Here is a 19747-nt window from a genome sequence, read left to right as displayed (position 1 = left end):
GTTATGGAGAACTACTGTTTCTGTAATATTGAATGTGAAGAGAGTAGAGATCAAAAACTTGGGTTTTAACTTGCGTTTTTATTTTGGTTCTAGTCCCTAGATCTTAGTTGTTACACCAAAAACATTTATCACAAGTTTTGAACTGCTCCAGCTACAAATTTCATTTATGATTCATTTCCTACTAACTGTTACTGTTCTGAAGTGCTGAGACTGATGACAAAGTTATTGGAAGTTAGATCTGCGCTGTGGTTTGGATCATTGCTTACTGGAGATAAAGGAAGAGAATTTAAGAACATGTGATATAAAAAAAATACCACAGACTACACTTAGAGAAAATGGAGGAAGCGAGAGATGAAAAAGCAAAGGATTAAGGTTCATATCACCAAATAATAATGTATCTACCATGTATTATTATTATTATAGGTACAAATCAAAACTAGCAGTTTACAGTATTACATTTCTTGATTTGCTTGAATTAGAAGAGAACTTAATCTTAGATGAATCCATAATTGTGTATTGATGACAAAGAGAAGATTATGCAACAAAAAGCAGTCATTCTTTATGATAACGGCAGCAATTAACAGAACCTCGATTGAAACTGTGAAGCTCTAAGTGAAATTGCAGCATACCAAAAATACTTTGCACGTGGTCACATTTAATGGAGGTGGATGGTATGGATAGTACTATTTTTGATTTCACACTACTTCTGTTCTATCTTTTGTGCTAACTAAAAAACGAGATCTTTCAACAAAGCTATACATGTGATACTAATTTTCCGATATTTTGAAAATTCAACAACTTGTGAAATCATACAATGTGTCAACATAATCATGCACAAATTTGGATCTGATTAAATTTTGTCACTCAACCGATTTTGATGACGAATGTCTCATTCAAAAGCTTAAATCTTGGTCAATACGATATAGTTAAGTGGAAATGCCCGTTTGATTCGCAATAGTTTCTCTTTTTGAAGTCAGAAGAACATAGTGGAATTTTAGAACCAATGAATTCATTAGATATTGTTATTGACAAAGAAGTCTTCTTATTACATTAAGGACTAGTTTTTTCTTCTCTCTTCTTATTTTTTCCATTTCTCTCTCCCGTTCCTATGGATTATCTTGTGATGGCGACGTCTAACTCTCATGCCAGAGTTTATGTGGCCTTCCGGGGAGTCGCCTGGTGTCTGGTTGCTGCGTTTGGATTTTCTTCGCCAATATTTCATCATCCATCGTTTCAACATGATCCCTCCAGTATCTTCTCCTCGATTTTGTTCATCTGACCACATCCTGTACTTCACATATCTTGCGGATTCTCTCACTTCTTACTCTGTCACGCAGGGTTAAACCTGTAACCGTTCTTAGAGTTCTCATCTCAGTAGCTCTCATGACTTGTTTGGTGGTCTCAGTGGTTTTACACAGGTTTTATAGACCCTTACTTTGCTTTTTACTGTCATGTGTTTGTTGCGCCATGTGATGTTCTGTAAGGAACCAGATATTACTGCAGCTTTGGTTGCCTGTGATTTCACTTCATGTCTGGTATTGGGGCTTTATTTCTTTGGGGCAAAGAAGTAATAAATATAATATTATAAATATTGTTATTGCAATATTTAATCTTCTACAGACAGTCTTCTGGGAGCGGCATCTACTCTTCTATAAAGATAACCTAGTATCCCATTAGCAGTATTTAGTATGCTACCAGTAGCATTTAATATTCTGCCAGTAGTGACTAGTCTTCTCAAAGAAAGACCTACTCCTTGATTGATAGTGTCCAGTCTTCTGTCAACAATATCTAGACTTCTGCGAGCAGTATACGGTCTTTTGCAAACAATTGGTAGTCGTCCGCAAGCACTATTTAGTCTTCTATAAGTCGTTTTTATCTCTCGATTACTGTGTAGTCTTTCATAGTAGTAATATTTAGTCTTTTCATTATATGATACTGCAATTATACAGTGAGAAACTGAACGAACATCTAATCTACAGTGGCGATGCAATAAGTCTCTGTCTAGAGATGATAGGAAAGCACGAAAAGAAAAGTTAGCTGTAGAAAGTTACTTTTATGACAAAGTAGAAGCTTTATTTTATGATAGTGGAATTGTAGATTAGTTGATATTGAAAGTGGGAAAGAATCAGAGATTTTTATAACAAAGCGTATAAAACGTTAATTTGTATTCTCAGGAAGAAGTGGAATGCTTTAGAAAATAAATTTATCAACAGTGAATAAAAGTATCTGAACGAATTTATTGCAATTACAAGGTTTGTGAGTTGTTTAACTTCCAATATGCATTAAAAATATTGAATTATCCAGTTAGTTTGTGCTAATTCCAATTTGGTTCTAACTCTATGTTAACTTATAATTTACAAAATATGAGATTAATGCCAGCGACAGATATTACATTTAAATTTAAAAAAGTAACAGTGAAATCTGTAATTATTCCGTGTCATTGATCAACAGTATTGTTGATGCAAACTGTACATTGACTGATATTGACAGAAAAGAAAAAGTCAAATCAATCAAAAAATGGGTCCCAAAACTGCAAACTTATTAAAACTTATATTGTGCGTTTTAAATATTGTAAACGTGGTAAAAACAGATTACTCTTCAATTTATAGAACAAAATTCTCAATCACTTCTTTTTAGGTTTTTGGAGTTGTTTTAATTGTAATTGGTTCTTATACCATAGCTGTAGGCTTTGATTGGCAAGATTACACCGCTTCGATTATCGTCATTGTGTCCGGATCGATATTAATTGTTATTGTTATATTGGGATGTTGCGGTTCAATCCGTGATTCATTTCTACTTTTAATGCTTGTAAGTTTTCTTAAAAAATCAAACTTACTGTCTTCTTACAATTTATTTCTTTTTAGTTTTCTGTGGGTGTGTTGTTATCAGCTCTTTTAGATATCGGGGCTGTAGTTGTAGCTATTTGTCTGAAATTGCATTCAGATCCGACCGTGAGGGAACATCTGGATAAAGGAATCGCTGATTATGCTTCTAGTGAGAAGTATAGAAGACTTTGGGACTCATTGCATAAACGAGTAAAAAGCTTTTTTTAACTTATAATAAAAATTAATCATTTTTTTAATCATTTCTATAGCATAAATGTTGTGGTATCGATGGTTATGATGATTGGCAAAAGAAAGGATTACCAGTTCCTGTATCTTGTTGTTATGAACTAACGAATCCTAATGAAATAGCTAAAGAAAATGATTTGTGTCAAAACGCGCCTAATAATCGGACATATTTACACGAAAGTGGTTGTTTTTATACGTATCACCGCAGTGTTGAAAAGGCTAGTGTTTTTATTATTGCTACAGGACTTATAATGTGTTGTTTAAAGGTAAAAAGAAATTTATTAAGCCCTTTTAAGTTTTTTTAATAATAAATTTCATCATTTTAGATAATTTCAATAGCAATTGGATGTTGTATAGCTTTTTATGTAAAAGATGCAGAATGAATAAACTTAACAATAAAATAAACCAGATAACCAATAAATAAAGATTTTTATTTCAAATTCTCATAGCGAATATAAAACACTATTGTTTTAGCAAAATACTTTAATTGCTGTTAAAACGAATGCGTAATAAAATATAACATTTCTTTCTAATTCAACAAGTTTAAAGATTTCATGAAAAAAACCGGAATCGTGCAGGAATTTATTATCGTTTTGAAACGCTTCGCACAATATGTTACTGCCCGTATTTCCGTGTAGTAAATAATATCTTTCTTGAACTTTATACGCATTCTTGGTCCAATCTTTTTGGGTAATCTATAAAATCCAACACAACCTAAACAAGCTATAAATAATACTTGGGTTATTGTTAATATTACTGCAGATGCCTTTGAAGATGTTCAATTATATTTAAATAAATGATATATTCACGAATCAGATAACATATGAATATGTATATGTTATTAATTGATTAAGAATATTATCAAACTTGGAGGGTCCCCATGCCTCAAATATGAAACATCAATCAAATAAAATGACAATTCATTTTTTTTGGCAGCGTCATTTAAAATTTTTAAAATTATTTAAAAAGATTACAAGTAATCAATTACAATTTTAAATATTTATGCCATCAAACATTTGTTTATTTAGAACGTTAAACGGATTAAATACGTTTAATATGGTAAGTTATAAATATTTTTAATGGTCTTAATGTTATTATAGATTCATGAATGCGTACAAAAAGTATCCTGTAAATGTAAAAGAGAACAATAATTTAATTTTAATTCAGTATCTACAATGACTGAGACAAATTTGTGTATATGCAACCATTTTGACAAGTCAGTTAGAGTTAAAGTAAGTAAGCATAAGGTTTATCATACCTTAATTGTGATGTAGTAATATCCGTTTCTTACTTTAACTAACAAATGGTGTTTACAAGATTTCCAAACTTTCCTTCTAATTTTCTTATAAATTAGCAACTGTATTGTAGATTGATGTATTGAGTTGGTGGCAATAATGGTTTTTGGATACTTTAAATGAAATATCACCGTTAGGTTGGCATTACGTGACTATTAGAACTGATTAGAACATATAAATAGTGACCGTTTAGATCTGGAGCAAGATGTAAGACAGTTTTAGTTAAACATGATATACTTGTTTGCAAAGCACGTGCTGCCAATGTACAAATTGAAGATGATACGAGTGAAAAGGCGTGTTATATGCAAGTGAGAAACAGATACAGAATTTCAGAAATAGTTGTTTATTCGATAACAAGGTCTCAAAAATGCTGATAGAACACTTAAATAGCAAAAACAAACTTTGGAGATGCAGGGCAGATAATCCAAATTGTATCTATCTAACAATCTCTATACATATTTTCCTATCAGCCTCCTATCAAAGAGACTATGAACAAAAAATACATGAGTTGGTTTCCGGCCGACTCCTCATATCAATCAACCGAAGAGTAGTTCTAGATTTTAAAGTTTGTAGATTAATTACTGAACATTTAATCTGGTCACATGTAACTCTAAGAGCCTACCCAATGGCATCCTCTTATTTTGTCTAACAATTAATGTATTATACTAATATGCAATATCTACTTTGTGTACCCGTCTTAGCGGCGGTACTTTTAGAAAACGAAAACCGCTCCATAAACGAAGATTCCATATCAAGATTTGCCATTGATATTTGACTCACGGTGATTGTTTGGGATGAAGCGTCGGTGTCGCCTATCTTTGCGCTGCACGCTGTCAACAGATTTATTTAAAGACGTTACTAATAGGAATCATTGTGTTTTATTAAGATCGGTTAGTTTGTGTTGAGTGCAAAGGCTTAGTTTATGTTGTCTTGTCGGCGTTTCTTCTATTATTGTTCTTTGGGATGGCATTCTCAGTGGAGCAGAGTTTCTAGGTTAGGAACTTGTTACATTTCATAGCAACGGAATCGACGATTTTCCGATTTGTTAAACTAGCTGGTATGTTGGGGCGTTGTATGCTACATTTAGTGATCTGTTATGAGACTTGCTTGGGATGGCCTTGCTACCGACTGTTACACATTTACACTAATTCAAATAGTTTTGTCCTTTTGAGTATTCTCTTTAATCGAGTGTTATCGAAAACTAGATTGCCTCAATGTTCACATGGCTATGCAGTCTCTATTCATGACTTGCTGCTGTCTTCTTAATTATTTCAATTATAGTTTCCATAACCAGGTCGTGATAGAGGTTGCTGCTGCGTATGCACCATGAAGCATTGACGATGTTTCTCAATACTTTGTTTTGGAATCTCTGAATGATGTTTCTATTTGTAATTTTGGCACAGTCCCAGAGTTAGTACCTATATAGCCATACTAGTCACAGTATTTGTTTGTTGATTAATGGTTTATTGTTAATGGTTAATGTAGAATTTCTTCCAACCAATCAATACAATTTTTTATATCTAAACCAGCTTTCTTTAGACTATCCATCGCATTTTCGCGTACTTTGCTGATGTTACATAAGGAACATGGGCGCCATTTATTATGACTCGCTAATTTTCTATTCTTTCATTTATAAAGTTACCGTAGGCTTATTGTTAAATTTATTCACCATTCTTTGGCCAATGAATGTATTTTATTTACGCTAAAATGGCTGTGTTATCTGCAAACGTGGCAACACAGTCTTGTTCTAACAAAGTATATAAAAGGTACAAGACCGGATCTAATACGCTCCCTTGTGGTACTTCAGCTTTGATCTCACTTAGATCTGTGTAAACTTCTTCCTGCTTGACTGTGAAGTATCTTTCTGAAATATATGATTCTAGTATAGTGCTTAGACATACAAGGTCTTAATTTGTATATCAGAGAGTTATTATTGAACACTGTTTGATGTAACTGATGATATCTTTAAATCTCTTGTGGACGGAAGGTCAACGATCTAAGTTATCTTCAACTTTACCAACATATTAAATCAAGATTTTGTTGTAGCTTGTAGCTATTATAGCTTTCTGTCACTACAAGCTACTAAGTTATCGGAAGTGTGCAGTAAAGTAGTTGTACAGATACAACAACTAGATGTTCATAAAAACCAACATTAATGTTGGTTAATTAGCATTGTGTTTGTACTGATTAATTCTAATAAAACGCAAATCATCTTATTTACAAAAAAGGGTACACTACATGTTGTCAGAAATTAAATTAATATTGATATTTTAGCAATATTTGAAACTTCTGTCAAGAACTTTGGTGGCAATTGAGAAGCAGTTCCGAACAAAGCGATGAATTCCTTGAGTTTATGACTCGTTGAAGTGGATTTATATCAGCAAAAGTGTTCTTTTTTATGAATTAATGCGACATCTTTGTGATCTCTCGTCCAGTTCTCCTCCAATTCTCTTTCTTTTTATTTATTGCAGGTTATGTTCAATCCATGTTTATCGTATCAAAGGGTAGATCAAAAATCAACAGATACATATAAATAAGTCTGGAGAGAAGCCATCAATTTACAACTAAGGTCAATTCTGCGTCCAACCCAACCACATTTATTGTTCTATTAATGACCGTTTGTAAAATGGGAATGTTTTTCCTTTGCATTTGATACAGTCTGATTTGGTGAAAGATTGCTGGCTATTTGTGCAATAAGAAACATAGTTTACTAACCTTCAATGAACATCTAGATCCTCATAATTCTTTCCAATTATTTGGAATCCAATTTAAAGAAATCATCAAATCTATTTCATAATTGAAGGAAGCTTTAACAGTTATCTGGGCTAAATATAATGTTTTTGATTAAGCTATTTATTAACAGAATGTGTTGTCTCATTTTAACTCTTTCCATACATTTGTGTTTCTTAGCTGTATAAACGTTGTACTTTTTTATTGTTCCCTTTTACTTTTAATTCTCAATTTACGACAACATACAAATTCAATAAAATATTAAAAACACTTATTTGTTTGATAATAGATAGCAGCGTTACTTTTGATTGTTCTCGGTGGTGTTGCATTGGGAGTTGGTTGTACAGCAAAACCAACTTACAAATCTCCAATGTCGGCGGTTTTGATTTCAGCTGGAATACTTTTAGCTATTATTTGTGTGATTGGTGTTTATGGAATAGCAATGGAGTCTCGAATATCAATTTTAATTGTAATATTTACCATTGATTTAATTCTTTTCATTAAAAAAATGCAATTATAGTTTTCATCATCCCTAATAGTTTTGAGTGTAACCCTCGCTGTAAGTACAACGTTATCCTATATTTTTCGAGAACAATTGTGGTTAAATCTTCGCGATGAAATGTACCGGATGTTAGAATATTATGATATTGAGCCGCGTGATAAAGCGTGTTGGGATACTCTGCAAGTTAGGGTAATATAAAAATAAACTGTTTTTTTTAATATTATTATAAACAAATCTTTCTTTCTAGAATAAATGTTGTGGTGTTGATGGTTATGAAGATTGGATAAAACACCGAGGTAATGTTCCATTAAGTTGTTGTTATAGTATAATTTTGAATCATCCCGAAACGAGATACATATGTATGCAAAATGTTAGTGAAACGAGTGGAATTCCAGTTGAATTAACCGGCGATGGCTGTTTTGAAATATTTAGCGCCAGTTTTCGTTTAAATTCCGAGGAGTTAATGATTGCTGGAATGATTTTATGGGCTGTTTCAGTACGGATTAATTTCAATTTGGTATTAATAAAAATTAAATCGTATTTTTAGATTTTTACGGCTGTAGTTGGTTTTATATTAGCACGTAAACTGCACGTTGAAGAAGAAGTGCGAAGTCAAACTTCGGATGATTATTAAATCTTTTTTCGAAAATAATCGAATTCTTACATTAATCATTTTATTGACAATTCTAATTGTTTAAGACTCTTTTTTTTCGTACCAATAATAAGTAAAAGTTTTTATTCAACTTTTTAAATGTTTTTAATACATTTATATAATATGTTTTTAAATATATTTTTGGACAAATTAATGATATATTTTTTGTTTTAGATGATTAAAATAATAATAAGTTTTATTTTAGTATAGACATTGAAGTAAGAAGAAGGTAAGATGGTTGAAGTGGGAACAAAATAATAAAAAGTCTTTTTTATTTTCTTCTATTTTTGTATTATTTCAAAGCAACCAAAGTTGAGAAGAAACCCAATCAAATTTAAATAAATCTTACATTATTTAGTGTTTGAACACACGAATGCAAAAAAATGTATTATGTCACACATTATATATTTTATGTATATCCTGAAGTGTCATCTTGCACTCAACAGGTTGTTTGCAAGAATTATAGAAATGAAATAATCATGTAAATTTATTAGTGAAACTGATTTATGTGCATTTTAAAATACTTAGAATTTTGTTGTTGCATATTTTATTGTTGTTGTTTGATTGGTTCGTGTGGTTGTGTTTTTCTTACAATCAAACTAAATCCAAAATAAAAATGTTATATTTTAAATATACAAATGACCTTATAACGTCATATGCTACACAACTTTCAAGTTAATATGTGATGATAGACAAAGTAATGGCTATATAAAATCTAATTAAGGTTTTGTTTGAATGACATCACAGCCTTCAAAACTCGTCACTTGTCAACACTGCAACATGCTCAAAGTAGCTTTACCTAATAGCTTTTTTCCTTGAAGCCATTCTTCGCTAATTCTTTAAAAAAGGGTTTCTTTCTTTCATTCTTAAAAATATAATTTCTACAAGTAACTAAAAATAAATGTATTGGACATGATGAAAAGAGAATGTGCTCTCGACTCTCAAACATAAGAAAAATACACAATCTTGGAGGAAAAGAAAATTGACAGATGCTATAATAAGAAAACTGACTTCATATCATGGCCTATTCGCAGAAACATAGACAGTGCAGAGAATATGAATACACCGATAACAGCCACTTATTATCACACATTCATCACACTGGCCGTTAAGAGCTGAAAGTTGGTGTGAGTGGCAAAAAGCTAAAGTAATTGGCTCGGAGTATTTAGTGAAACATCCTTTATCACTTCATCCAAATGTACAAAAACATGTACTGGCGATTTATAAAAGTCTATCGCAAGATAATTTGCTAGTCAGATATTTGGGAGGTCACACCCAGAATGCTAACGAAAGCTTCAACTCGACGGTTTGGAGATTGACCCCAAAACACCTATATTCTGGCTTGAAAATAGTCGAAATTTCTGCTTTTATTGCGACTAGCCTGTTTAATGAAGGAGGTAGTGCCATTTTAGAAATAATGAATTGAATTATTACTTTAAATGTGCGCTACCTGTTCAATTTTTCAAAACAGTTGCCCGATAGTGTCGCTGAAAATGAAATTTAACACGGGATGGATACCAATTCAATTGTAATGGCACACATTTGTGATCCTACATAGAGAAACACAACTTCTCCTGTCATGGGGTTGAAGGAACAAGGAGTATCTTTTGGCGTTTTAACTGGTCACCTAAGCTAGCAGCTAAAAACGAAAAAAAAAATAAGAGTATCATCGAATCGGAGACTAAACATAGCAGCTCATAAACGAAGAAAATGAAGAGTGTCTCCGAGTCTTCTGCCGGCAATCTTGAATCGAGTTACCCAATCTCGATTAGAGTTACTGATCTCGAAAAATTTGGATCGAGTTACTTTATAACAAGCATCTTTATTGGAACATGTCAGTCAATCTCCTGTTGCAACCCTTTCAACGCTGTACTCATTCTTTGGACATTCACCAATTGCAAATTTCTTTTATTAGTTTAATTTATTTTTTTGAATATTTTAATTTGTTGTCCAAAGTATTGACAAATGAATGCAACTTTGTTTAATGCTCATATTGCGGATCATCTCGCGGTTATATTCAGTTCAGTGTATGAACACGAAAACAAATCAATTAAGTTACTTCAAAGTCGTATACTTTCCTATCGTGCTTTGAATGATTTGAGAACTCACCTTGTTGGGATAAATTGGTCATGTGCTCTTAATCGTGTGTATGTAGACGATAATTTCCAAATGTTCATTGATAAGTTATGATACTGTATTATAATTTGCGCTGTGCGTATAAGTATGTCAGGGCTACAGTGTGTGGTATGGCCTGTAAGGGCTGGGTCACGCCAAAAATTAAGCAGAGCAGAAATGAATTAAACAATACTTTTTGGCTTGTTCACGTAACTCCATCTCCAGTAATAATGGAAAGGTATGTGAAGTGGGTATAACAAGGTATGTGTAAGGTGTGTGAAAAGAAGAACTACAAATAACTTGTTAAGCAAACTAAATAAAAGTATGTAAAAAATAGGGTGGCTAACTCGAACAGTAGTTCTAAAGAATTGTGGAAATTTGTTAATGCTCGCCTGGGGCGCGCAGCGACTGTGGGTGATAGTGTTGTTCTTGTTGATATTGTGGTAAACGACACTAATCAAGTTGTAAATGACTTTTTTGGTTTCTTTGCGAATGAACCCAAGCGTATAGTTCAAAGAAGATCGGGTCTGAGATGGGGGAATCGACTCTAGGACCCCGAGTTTTGTCATCCTTCTTTTGTCCAATTTCGGAGTCTGAGGTGCTACTTGCTATTATGATCCTGAAAAATACTGGTAGCGTTGGCCATGGTGCACAGAAAAAAATACAGAGTAAAAATCAGCTCTAAAACAACTCTAATCATGTTCTAGATCGGTCCAATATATCTACAGTTGTTTTTTTTTGCAGTTTTTTTGCCTGCATATAGTGCAGGTGAATGGATTAAAATTTTACACTGAATAGTGAGAAGATGGTGTTCATTAAATAGTGTAAAATCGTTACTCTATAACAGTGTATTATATGTAATCTAATTAGATGTTGTCGTGACTCTAATTAGATACATTTCTAATCTAATTCGTGTCAAATTAGCACTTTAAATTATAATAGATTCGCTCTAAATTTGCTCTATTAATTGACGAAATGTCACTAAATAGTGTGTATCTTTCACTTATTACTGTTAATTTTTAATAGGAAGTAGAGTATTTTTAGGGAAGTTTTACGTTTGTAATAAAAATCAAAATTATAAAATATTTGTTTTTATTTTTACTTGTAATATAAATAAACTATTATACAGGATGTTCAGAAATTGAGGGATAATCTACATGTAACGACATTCTACGGCTGACTCTGAATCGAAAATCTTAATGTTAAAATGTTGTTCTAATATGTTGCCAAATGTGTTTTTCATGAAGATATGATACTGAAAAAATATTAAAAACCAACTTTAAAGCTAAAGAAAATAACTTTAACAAAAAAACTAGTTTTCAAAATTCTTTTTATTCTAAATTACAGCTTATTTATCAACAGATATTGAATATTAATGATTATTATTTATGGACAAATTATCTAACCGTTGAGAACTTCATGAAGAAGTATGGTACAACATTTTACAATTAAGATTTTCGCTTTAGAATCGAACGAAGAATGTCGCTACGTGTAGATTATCCGCCAATATCTGAACATCCTGTATATACGTAATCCATTTGAAAGTTTCCACTGATTTACCATGAAAACTGCATCTATAGTTGCATAGTTGCACATACTTACCAATCTTCACAAGGAACTCGTATATAAAATCTTCCGGAAGTTCACATGCTGATCACGTGGTACCGACGAAGAATCCCGAACAAAATTGTGCGATGCCTACAAAGTATTTCGAAATCAAAGTACATGTCGTAGTGTAAAATTTAATGTTTTATATATTATATAAGTTCACTAACATGAGTAACAAAGAAACTTAATTAATGACACCCTTTAGAGAACAATAAAAACTACTCTATTAAGTGAACTCTATATTAATAGTAAATATAGTGTACATTACAGTTGTTTTTAACATGTGTTATTACAATTTTTGCAATTGTGTTATTGCAATTATATATGCGTTATGAGATTACGAGCCCTTTGTCAGAAATTTTTAATTTTAGCGTTCTCAATGGAATATTTCCTACTTGTCTTAAAAATAGTAAAGTCATTGCAGTTCATAAGAAGGGGCACTGATATTAGCAACTATTGGTCTATATCTATAAATAGTGTCTTTTCTAAGATTTTTGAATTAGTTATTGAAGATGTCCTTTAACTTATCTGAATAAATTTAATTTAATCGTTAATAACCATATACTCATTTCTCATAGGACGTAGAATGCGGGTGGTTTGTCTAATATCGCTTCAAACTGGGAATCTGTTGAGTTGGGTATTCCCCAAAGGTCCATATTAGGATTTTTCTACTTTTCATTAATGATTTGCCTTTTTCGTTGAATGATGTGCATATTGTAATGTATGCTGATGATACCATTGCGCTGGACGCGGATACTCCGGAATCAGTTTAGATATTATCTACGGATACGGTTAATGCTTTTGTAAAGTGGTGTGACAGCAATCGATTAATCATGAATTTAAACAAAACAATTTGTGTTCGATTTCAGCAGCGTAGAGCTTTTGATTTAAATTTAGTGATATTAAATTGGAAACCACTGCCAAATTTTTGGGTACAACAATTGATAATAAGTCTTTAACGACCATATTGACTACGTTTCGAAAAAGTTAAATTCTGCATATCTTGCACTTCTAAAGTTAAAAGGCTCTTTGGATATCAGTGGTGTCTTGAGTGCATATTATGCCCTTGTTCTCTCAATTTTGGCATATAACAGTCTCATTTGGGCCATATACGGTCGCTAACCAATGAAGTCTTGTCAATCCTATTTTCGTACAGGGGAGATTTTAATTTTTCTTAGTATTTTCATTTTTAAAGCGATGTTTTGTGCGTAGTCACCTACACCGCTTTTCGCTTCCTGGTCATGAGTATGAAACGAGAAATAATAAATTATTTATTTTCAAGCATTCCTACCCGCATTAAAGAAGCTACTAAATATGAAAGTTTTAAAAAGGAGGTTAAGGTTTTTTTAATAAATGAGGCGTATTACTCGCTATAGGAATACATGGAGACCTGACATGTTTCTAATATTTGTAGTTGATTTTTAAGATGATGATCAATGCTATGGACTGCCAACTAAAACTCCCAAAATTCAGCTTATCCAAAGTTAACGGGGTTATATAAAACTGAAAAGTGCATGGAAACTTGAGCTATTAACCGAGTAAAGGCAAATGTTATTGGCAAGATGTTCTTAAAGTATCTTGATACTAACAGTTTCCAGAGAGACCGATAGCAACTTGTAATCTAACATTGAGAGAATCATTAACATCAACGAAGATTCTTTCTATTCCTACAATAACGTTGTGTATAAATCACCCTATTCTTCAGATGATGTAGCTTTTTTTCAGGAGAATAAATACATTCTTGGTAATGGGATATACAACTCCGATAACTCCTGGGATATACCTTATCAATGTGTACCATCCGCTGATCGTGTTATTGAGACAAATCGTTTAAAGAACGTGAAAAGTTGTGCAAATCGCTTTAGATATATTACCTGAACTGATATTTACGTTTATAACCTGACCGAATATATCAAACATTTAGGTACAACCTAACCTATTTAAGTTAATCTCGGGCAATTAGATTCGTGAATTTTACTATAGATATTATTACCGTTTCGTTCAACGTTGAATCATGGTCACAACTTTCGAAAGCTCTCGCGCATTTCTAGAACGCATTAATATTCTGTAAGATATTTTATTTACACCTTTAGCAGAACTGAAATGATGCTGAACTTGAAATTGAAAAACTGGATTAACATGTTTCCTTGGAATAAAAAACAACCATGAAACACCAACATTTCAAGCGCTCTACATATTTTTACATAAGCAAAAAATTGTAAGAAATTAACTAAATCAAATTAATTAATTTTGTTATTTATATAATTTACACAATTTTCAAAAAAATAACATCATTCGCTATTTTAAGTACTTGAGATTTCATTCCTGGTATAAAATTAGATTAAATAAAATTGATTTAAATTGGCAATTAATTTTTTTATAAATATCAGCATCAAATAAACTTAAGTAGTTAACAATCTAGACAACATGAAAATTTATCTGATCGAGATTAAAAAAAGTCTATAATGATTTTGTTTGAGATAAATTGACTCATAATGGTTTTTGAAACGGAAACTGGTAATCCCCACAACGTTTTAAAAATTTCTTTCCCACCATACATCGAAGTCCATCGGTGCCAATACGAATTTTACCATCACCTCAAGAACGAAAATATAAACTACCTGTTCGTGATGCGAGTAGAAAGTCGTTCGGCACCGGCTTAAAGCGGTTATGCTCGTGGTGAGATTGATACTGTGCTAATTTTTGAATCTTCTTTATAAAAAAAATAAAGAAAACGAAGGATTTAAATAACGGAGGTAAGTTGAAATATTTTAAATATATTTAAATATACAAAACAAAAATGAGTCTTCTCCAAGAATCGATTAAATTTCACGGTCACTTTTCATCGCACGTTTACGCATATAATTTAAAAACGGATTTACAAAGTTTATAATTAGAAATGAATTGGAAATGACACACCGTAAAAAACGTTTTACTATAAGAATCGTGACGACATTCACACTTTGTTTATTTTTATAAACATTTCGTTGTGAGTCGTACGTAGAGAGAGAGTTTCTTAATATTACCAGTGTTTTAAGTATCAATGATGCAACATTAAATTAGGTTATTTACAGTCGGAAAGTTTTAACATATTCTGTGTTACCTGTTTTTAAATAATTACGTTTTAGTAAATTTTGATTATAATTAAAATTAATCTTTCCAGTAAAAAAAATATGAACAAAATAATTAAAGCATTATTTCGAAAAAAACCAATTGATTTAAAAGAAAAAAGTGAGTTAAAACGGGTTTTGGGACTATGGGATTTAACATTTCTCGGACTTGGAGTTACTTTAGGACTGGGAACTTACGTCTTAGCCGGATCGGTGGCTAAAATACACGCAGGACCCGCTGTTTGTATTTCTTTTTTCATTGCGGCTGTTGCTTCGGCTTTAGCAGGTAATTTTATACCTATGTTACATTTTCCAAAAGAAACTTTTCTTATTTTTTATTTGTAGGTTTGTGTTATGCCGAATTTGCGTGTAGAGTTCCAAAAGCAGGTTCAGCTTACATTTATAGTTACGTTACAATGGGGGAATTTATAGCGTATATAATCGGTTGGAATTTAGTTCTTGAGTATGTAATCGGAACTGCTGGATTAGCAAGAGGATTAAGCGACTACATAGATGCTTTAACAAATAATACTATTAGTACAGCGTTTCGTGATGCGATGCCTATTGATGTTGAATTTTTATCGAGTTATCCCGATTTTTTTTCTTTAGCCATGATGATTATTCTAATAGGTAATAATAATTCTTTACTTAATTATTATTTAAGCATCAATTTTTTTTTAAGTTGTTATGTCTAACGGGGCAAAAGAATCGTCGATGTTAAATAGTATTTTAACAGTGTTAAATATAATAGTTGTATTAATTGTTGTTGGATTTGGAGCTGCTGTTATTAATTTTGATTTTTGGAGTATTTCAAAAGAAAATATTCCTCCAGATGTAAGAGGTGGGGAAGGAGGCTTTGCTCCTTTCGGTCTACAAGGAATTTTAACTGGTGCTGCTCAATGTTTCTTTGCTTTCGTTGGATTCGACGCTGTTGCAACGACAGCAGATGAAGCTAGAAATCCACAAAGAATGATCCCACTTGCTATTATTTTGTGCCTATTTATAAGTTTTTTGGCATATTTTGGTGTATCCACCGTTTTAACGTTAATGTGCCCTTATTACGAACAAGTAAATAAAGAAAAATTAGGTGTAAGTTTTGAATATTTGTATGTGATTATTTTTTAGGATGATAAAGCTCCATTTCCTGCTGCCTTTGATTACGCTAAGTGGCCCAGTATTAAATGGGTAGCTTCGGTAGGTGCTATTATAGCTATGGCATCAACTTTAGTTGCTAATTTATTTACATTACCTCGTATTTTGTATTCTATGGCTAAAGATGGATTGTTGTTCAAACAATTATCGTATATTAGCGAAAGAACCAAAACTCCCGTCATAGCTACTATTGCAACTGGTTTATTTGCTGGTAAGTAAATTATTATAAGAAAATACGCTTAATATGAAAATTATTGTATCAAAATCTTTTAGGAATTATGGCTACTATTTTTGATATAAATCAATTAGTTGAGATGCTTTCGATAGGAACGTTGATTGCTTATACAATTGTATCTCTTTGTGTCTTAATGCTAAGGTACAGTTACATTTTTTTATTGGCGATTTAATAGTAAATTTACACATTCTACAATATCAACTCCGAAACTTAACACGTTCGCTTAAAAAGTAAAAGTAAAAGTTTCATGTCATTCTGCATCATTATGAAAATGAATGCAACGAATTCACGTCCGTGAACGTGTTAAGAGTGCAGATTGGATAACCATCAGCTTTGTTTGTAAGCCAGTTTCATCTAACCTGGGTTGGGTTTGGTTAAACATCATCTACTTGCAGATCTTTTCTTCATCATTTCACTCAAATAGAATAATGCAGACTTTGTTTTCTCAGTTTTACTAGGTGAAAAGGTTAAATGTGCAAATTTAGAATTTGTTTTAAAAATAACTTAGTGTGTTTGGCTTTGTAACATATATTAACTAATTACTTCATATTATTATGTACATAAGTACAAGGTGATATTACACCTGCATAGTACAAAATGCGCTGGCTGGATGAAATAGGCTTTCTTACTGCACTGCAGTAGTATCTAGGTGCAAAGTAATATTGTTACAGTTTACCCCAAAGAGTTACGGCCTTCCTTACCACGCCTCTCTAGTCCTCCCTGTAAGTCTCAGGTCAGCTTTCACGTCGTCCAGTCATCGTCTGCGCGATCATCAGGGAAATCGTCGAGCCTCGCGTTTCTGTGTGTATGCTCTTCTCATCGCCCTCTCCTCCGACATCCTCTCCATATGGTCAAGCCATTTAAGTCTGACCTTGCTTATTTCGGTTGTAAGGAGTGGCTCATCATATTATTGGTATACTTCATTTTTGCGCATCTGCCAAAATCACCATACCGAATGGGGCCATAAATTCGCCTTAAAAATTTTCTCTCCTTCGTGTCCAGTAGTCGTTCGTCCTTCTTAGTTCGTACCATGTCTCGCAGACGTACATAATCATTGTAAGGAAGAGTGTGCTATAATTATGCTTCATTGTATTTCTATGCAATATTTGTGCTGGAGGATAAACTATGCTCTGTTTCCAGCTTTGATTCTTTCCTCGATATTCAACCAGCCCATTCTTATTGTTATTTGTTAAGAGGGATCCCAGATATTTAAACGATGCCACGTGTTCAAACGAGTATCCCAGCCTTTCCTCTACACATGACCATACAGTTTGTCTTATTCTCGTCGTCGATTTCAGTGCCATCTCCTGAATCAATTCCCAGTTCCATTTGTCCTCTGCGTAACAAGTCCACATCGCCCGCGTACGCCAGATATTACGTTGTTCGATGACCCTTTCTAGAATCAGGTTTAACAACGTACAGAACAAGGCCTGAGGCCGACCTAGCTCACCACAAGCTTTATTACAGTTTAAGACAGCATAAACCTGTTATCGTAAATAAAATAAGTGAAAAAACAGGTGTAAAAGTGCACATGAATGCATAAATTTCACATATTATGAAATCGTTTTATTGCATGAAGCCGTTGGTAATCGAGCGTTATATTTACATATATAATTGCAATGTTTTTCATTATATAGAAAACAACACTTTCACCACGCATTTTTATTAAGTTGCTTTCAATATAAATATCACAAATTTCTTTTTAAAATGGAGTTATCTTACATCTCGTATGTTAATTTTTAAAGTAACAACTTCGAAATTAATTTTATTTTTAAGCCGTAAAACGTTGTGACATTAGTTGTGCAAAACTCTCTCTTAACATATCCCTTAAATACTCTTTGAGACCATTGTCTGAAATATGACAATATAATCACCTATAAGCCGAATCTACGAAATAGATGCTCAAAGACGTAAAATATTACATAAATAATGTTCACAACAATTTATTCGCCAATTTATAATAAACTTCACAGTTTGATAGCTCTTTTAAATATGATTGATTTAATTTTTATTTATGGCATTCTAAGAATATAATCACTATTCAATATCAGTTTTTCAATACGCTCAATTAGCCAATATCAAGTTGGAATATCGAATTCTTTCAATACAACAACATCTTCTATTTGTGTTACCAATAAGCTTTTTTTCTTAATTATACTTCAGTAAAGTACTCTATCTGCCATCATTTTCAAAAAGTTATTCTATGCAATTTAAGACTTCCTCTTAACGTCATCTTCTCGACTATCGGGACTATCGTACAAGATATAGTAAATAATAGTAATAATAAATTCTTTTGAATTTTTAGATATACACCAATCAACAATGAAATACCACAAAATGGATGTATGGAACATAAATCAGCTTTCCATGCGGGATTTCACGCTTTTAAAATTGCTTTTAATTTAAATGGAAATAAATATCCCAATAAATTAACAAATTCTTTTAAAAATTGGTCCATTATAATTTTTTGTACGTAACAAATAATTCTTTGTTTAATTATAATTTAATAATTCTTCTTTTAGGTTTACTTTCAATTGCAATTTGTGTTTGCATGAAATTTCCAATGTTTACATCAATAAGTCATCCACACTTTTTAGCTATTTTCGTTATATTATTAATTTTGTTATTAGCAACAGTTGTAGTAGTTGCTCGTCAACCAGAACAAGAAATTGAACTTTCATTTAAGGTAACTTAAAAAGTGTTTCTTTAAAGCTTAAATCACCGAAGTATTTTTTTGTTAAAGGTTCCTTTAGTTCCATTAATCCCATTTACAAGTATTTTCATTAACATACTATTAATGTCTATGTCTAAACTTCAAACATTCGTTCGAATAGCCGCGTGGTTAGGAATTGGTCTTTTAATTTATTTTGGATATGGTATATGGCACAGTAAAGAACGAGAAAGTATTAAAAGGAATCAGCAAGTTACAACTGCAAACGGTGTTGATGTTACGAGATTATAATTAATTTTTTTGTTGTGATACGAAAATGAAAAATAAATTAATTTATTTAAGTTTTAAATTTGCATTTTTAATATTTTTATTTTATTTTATAGGCTAGGTGAATTTAATATCCAATTTGATTGATTAAATTGATCTAAATTTCAAGTAAACATATCGTAGTCTGTTAACTGATTTGATTCGATGATTTCACAATCATCAATATTTCTACAATCATCAATATTTCTACAATCATCAATAGTTCTACAATATCTAGATAGTAATGTAGTAGTAGAATTCAGACTGGCCCTAACTCTTCTAACCCCAATCGGGCAGGAT

The 19747-nt window shown here is 32.1% G+C and overlaps 3 protein-coding genes across 3 annotated transcripts; all 3 read left to right on the top strand.

The window, feature by feature from the left end:
* Positions 1–2342: 2342 nt before the first annotated feature.
* LOC111414308 (23 kDa integral membrane protein-like) lies at positions 2343–3478 on the top strand. Its single transcript, XM_023045619.2, has 5 exons — positions 2343–2580; positions 2638–2808; positions 2865–3035; positions 3095–3337; positions 3398–3478. Exons 1-5 carry the CDS (start codon positions 2518–2520, stop codon positions 3452–3454), a joined length of 705 nt encoding a protein of 234 aa, XP_022901387.1. The 5' UTR covers positions 2343–2517; the 3' UTR covers positions 3455–3478.
* Positions 3479–4013: 535 nt separating this feature from the next.
* On the top strand, positions 4014–8341 carry LOC139432592 (CD63 antigen-like). Its single transcript, XM_071201244.1, has 5 exons — positions 4014–4130; positions 7386–7565; positions 7617–7787; positions 7846–8094; positions 8146–8341. Exons 1-5 carry the CDS (start codon positions 4074–4076, stop codon positions 8230–8232), a joined length of 744 nt encoding a protein of 247 aa, XP_071057345.1. The 5' UTR covers positions 4014–4073; the 3' UTR covers positions 8233–8341.
* Positions 8342–14619: 6278 nt separating this feature from the next.
* Positions 14620–19490, top strand: LOC111414305 (high affinity cationic amino acid transporter 1-like). Its single transcript, XM_023045612.2, has 9 exons — positions 14620–14729; positions 15137–15369; positions 15429–15713; positions 15766–16151; positions 16209–16446; positions 16509–16611; positions 18776–18939; positions 18993–19156; positions 19214–19490. The coding sequence occupies exons 2-9, from the start codon at positions 15147–15149 to the stop codon at positions 19430–19432; spliced, it is 1782 nt and encodes a 593-aa protein (XP_022901380.2). The 5' UTR covers positions 14620–14729; positions 15137–15146; the 3' UTR covers positions 19433–19490.
* The last annotated feature ends 257 nt before the right edge of the window (positions 19491–19747 follow it).

Source organism: Onthophagus taurus, chromosome 1 (genome assembly GCF_036711975.1).
Source record: "Onthophagus taurus isolate NC chromosome 1, IU_Otau_3.0, whole genome shotgun sequence".
Lineage (NCBI taxonomy): Eukaryota > Metazoa > Arthropoda > Insecta > Coleoptera > Scarabaeidae > Onthophagus > Onthophagus taurus.
Note: the sequence above shows the minus strand (reverse complement) of the source record. Positions and strands in the feature narration are given on the sequence as shown.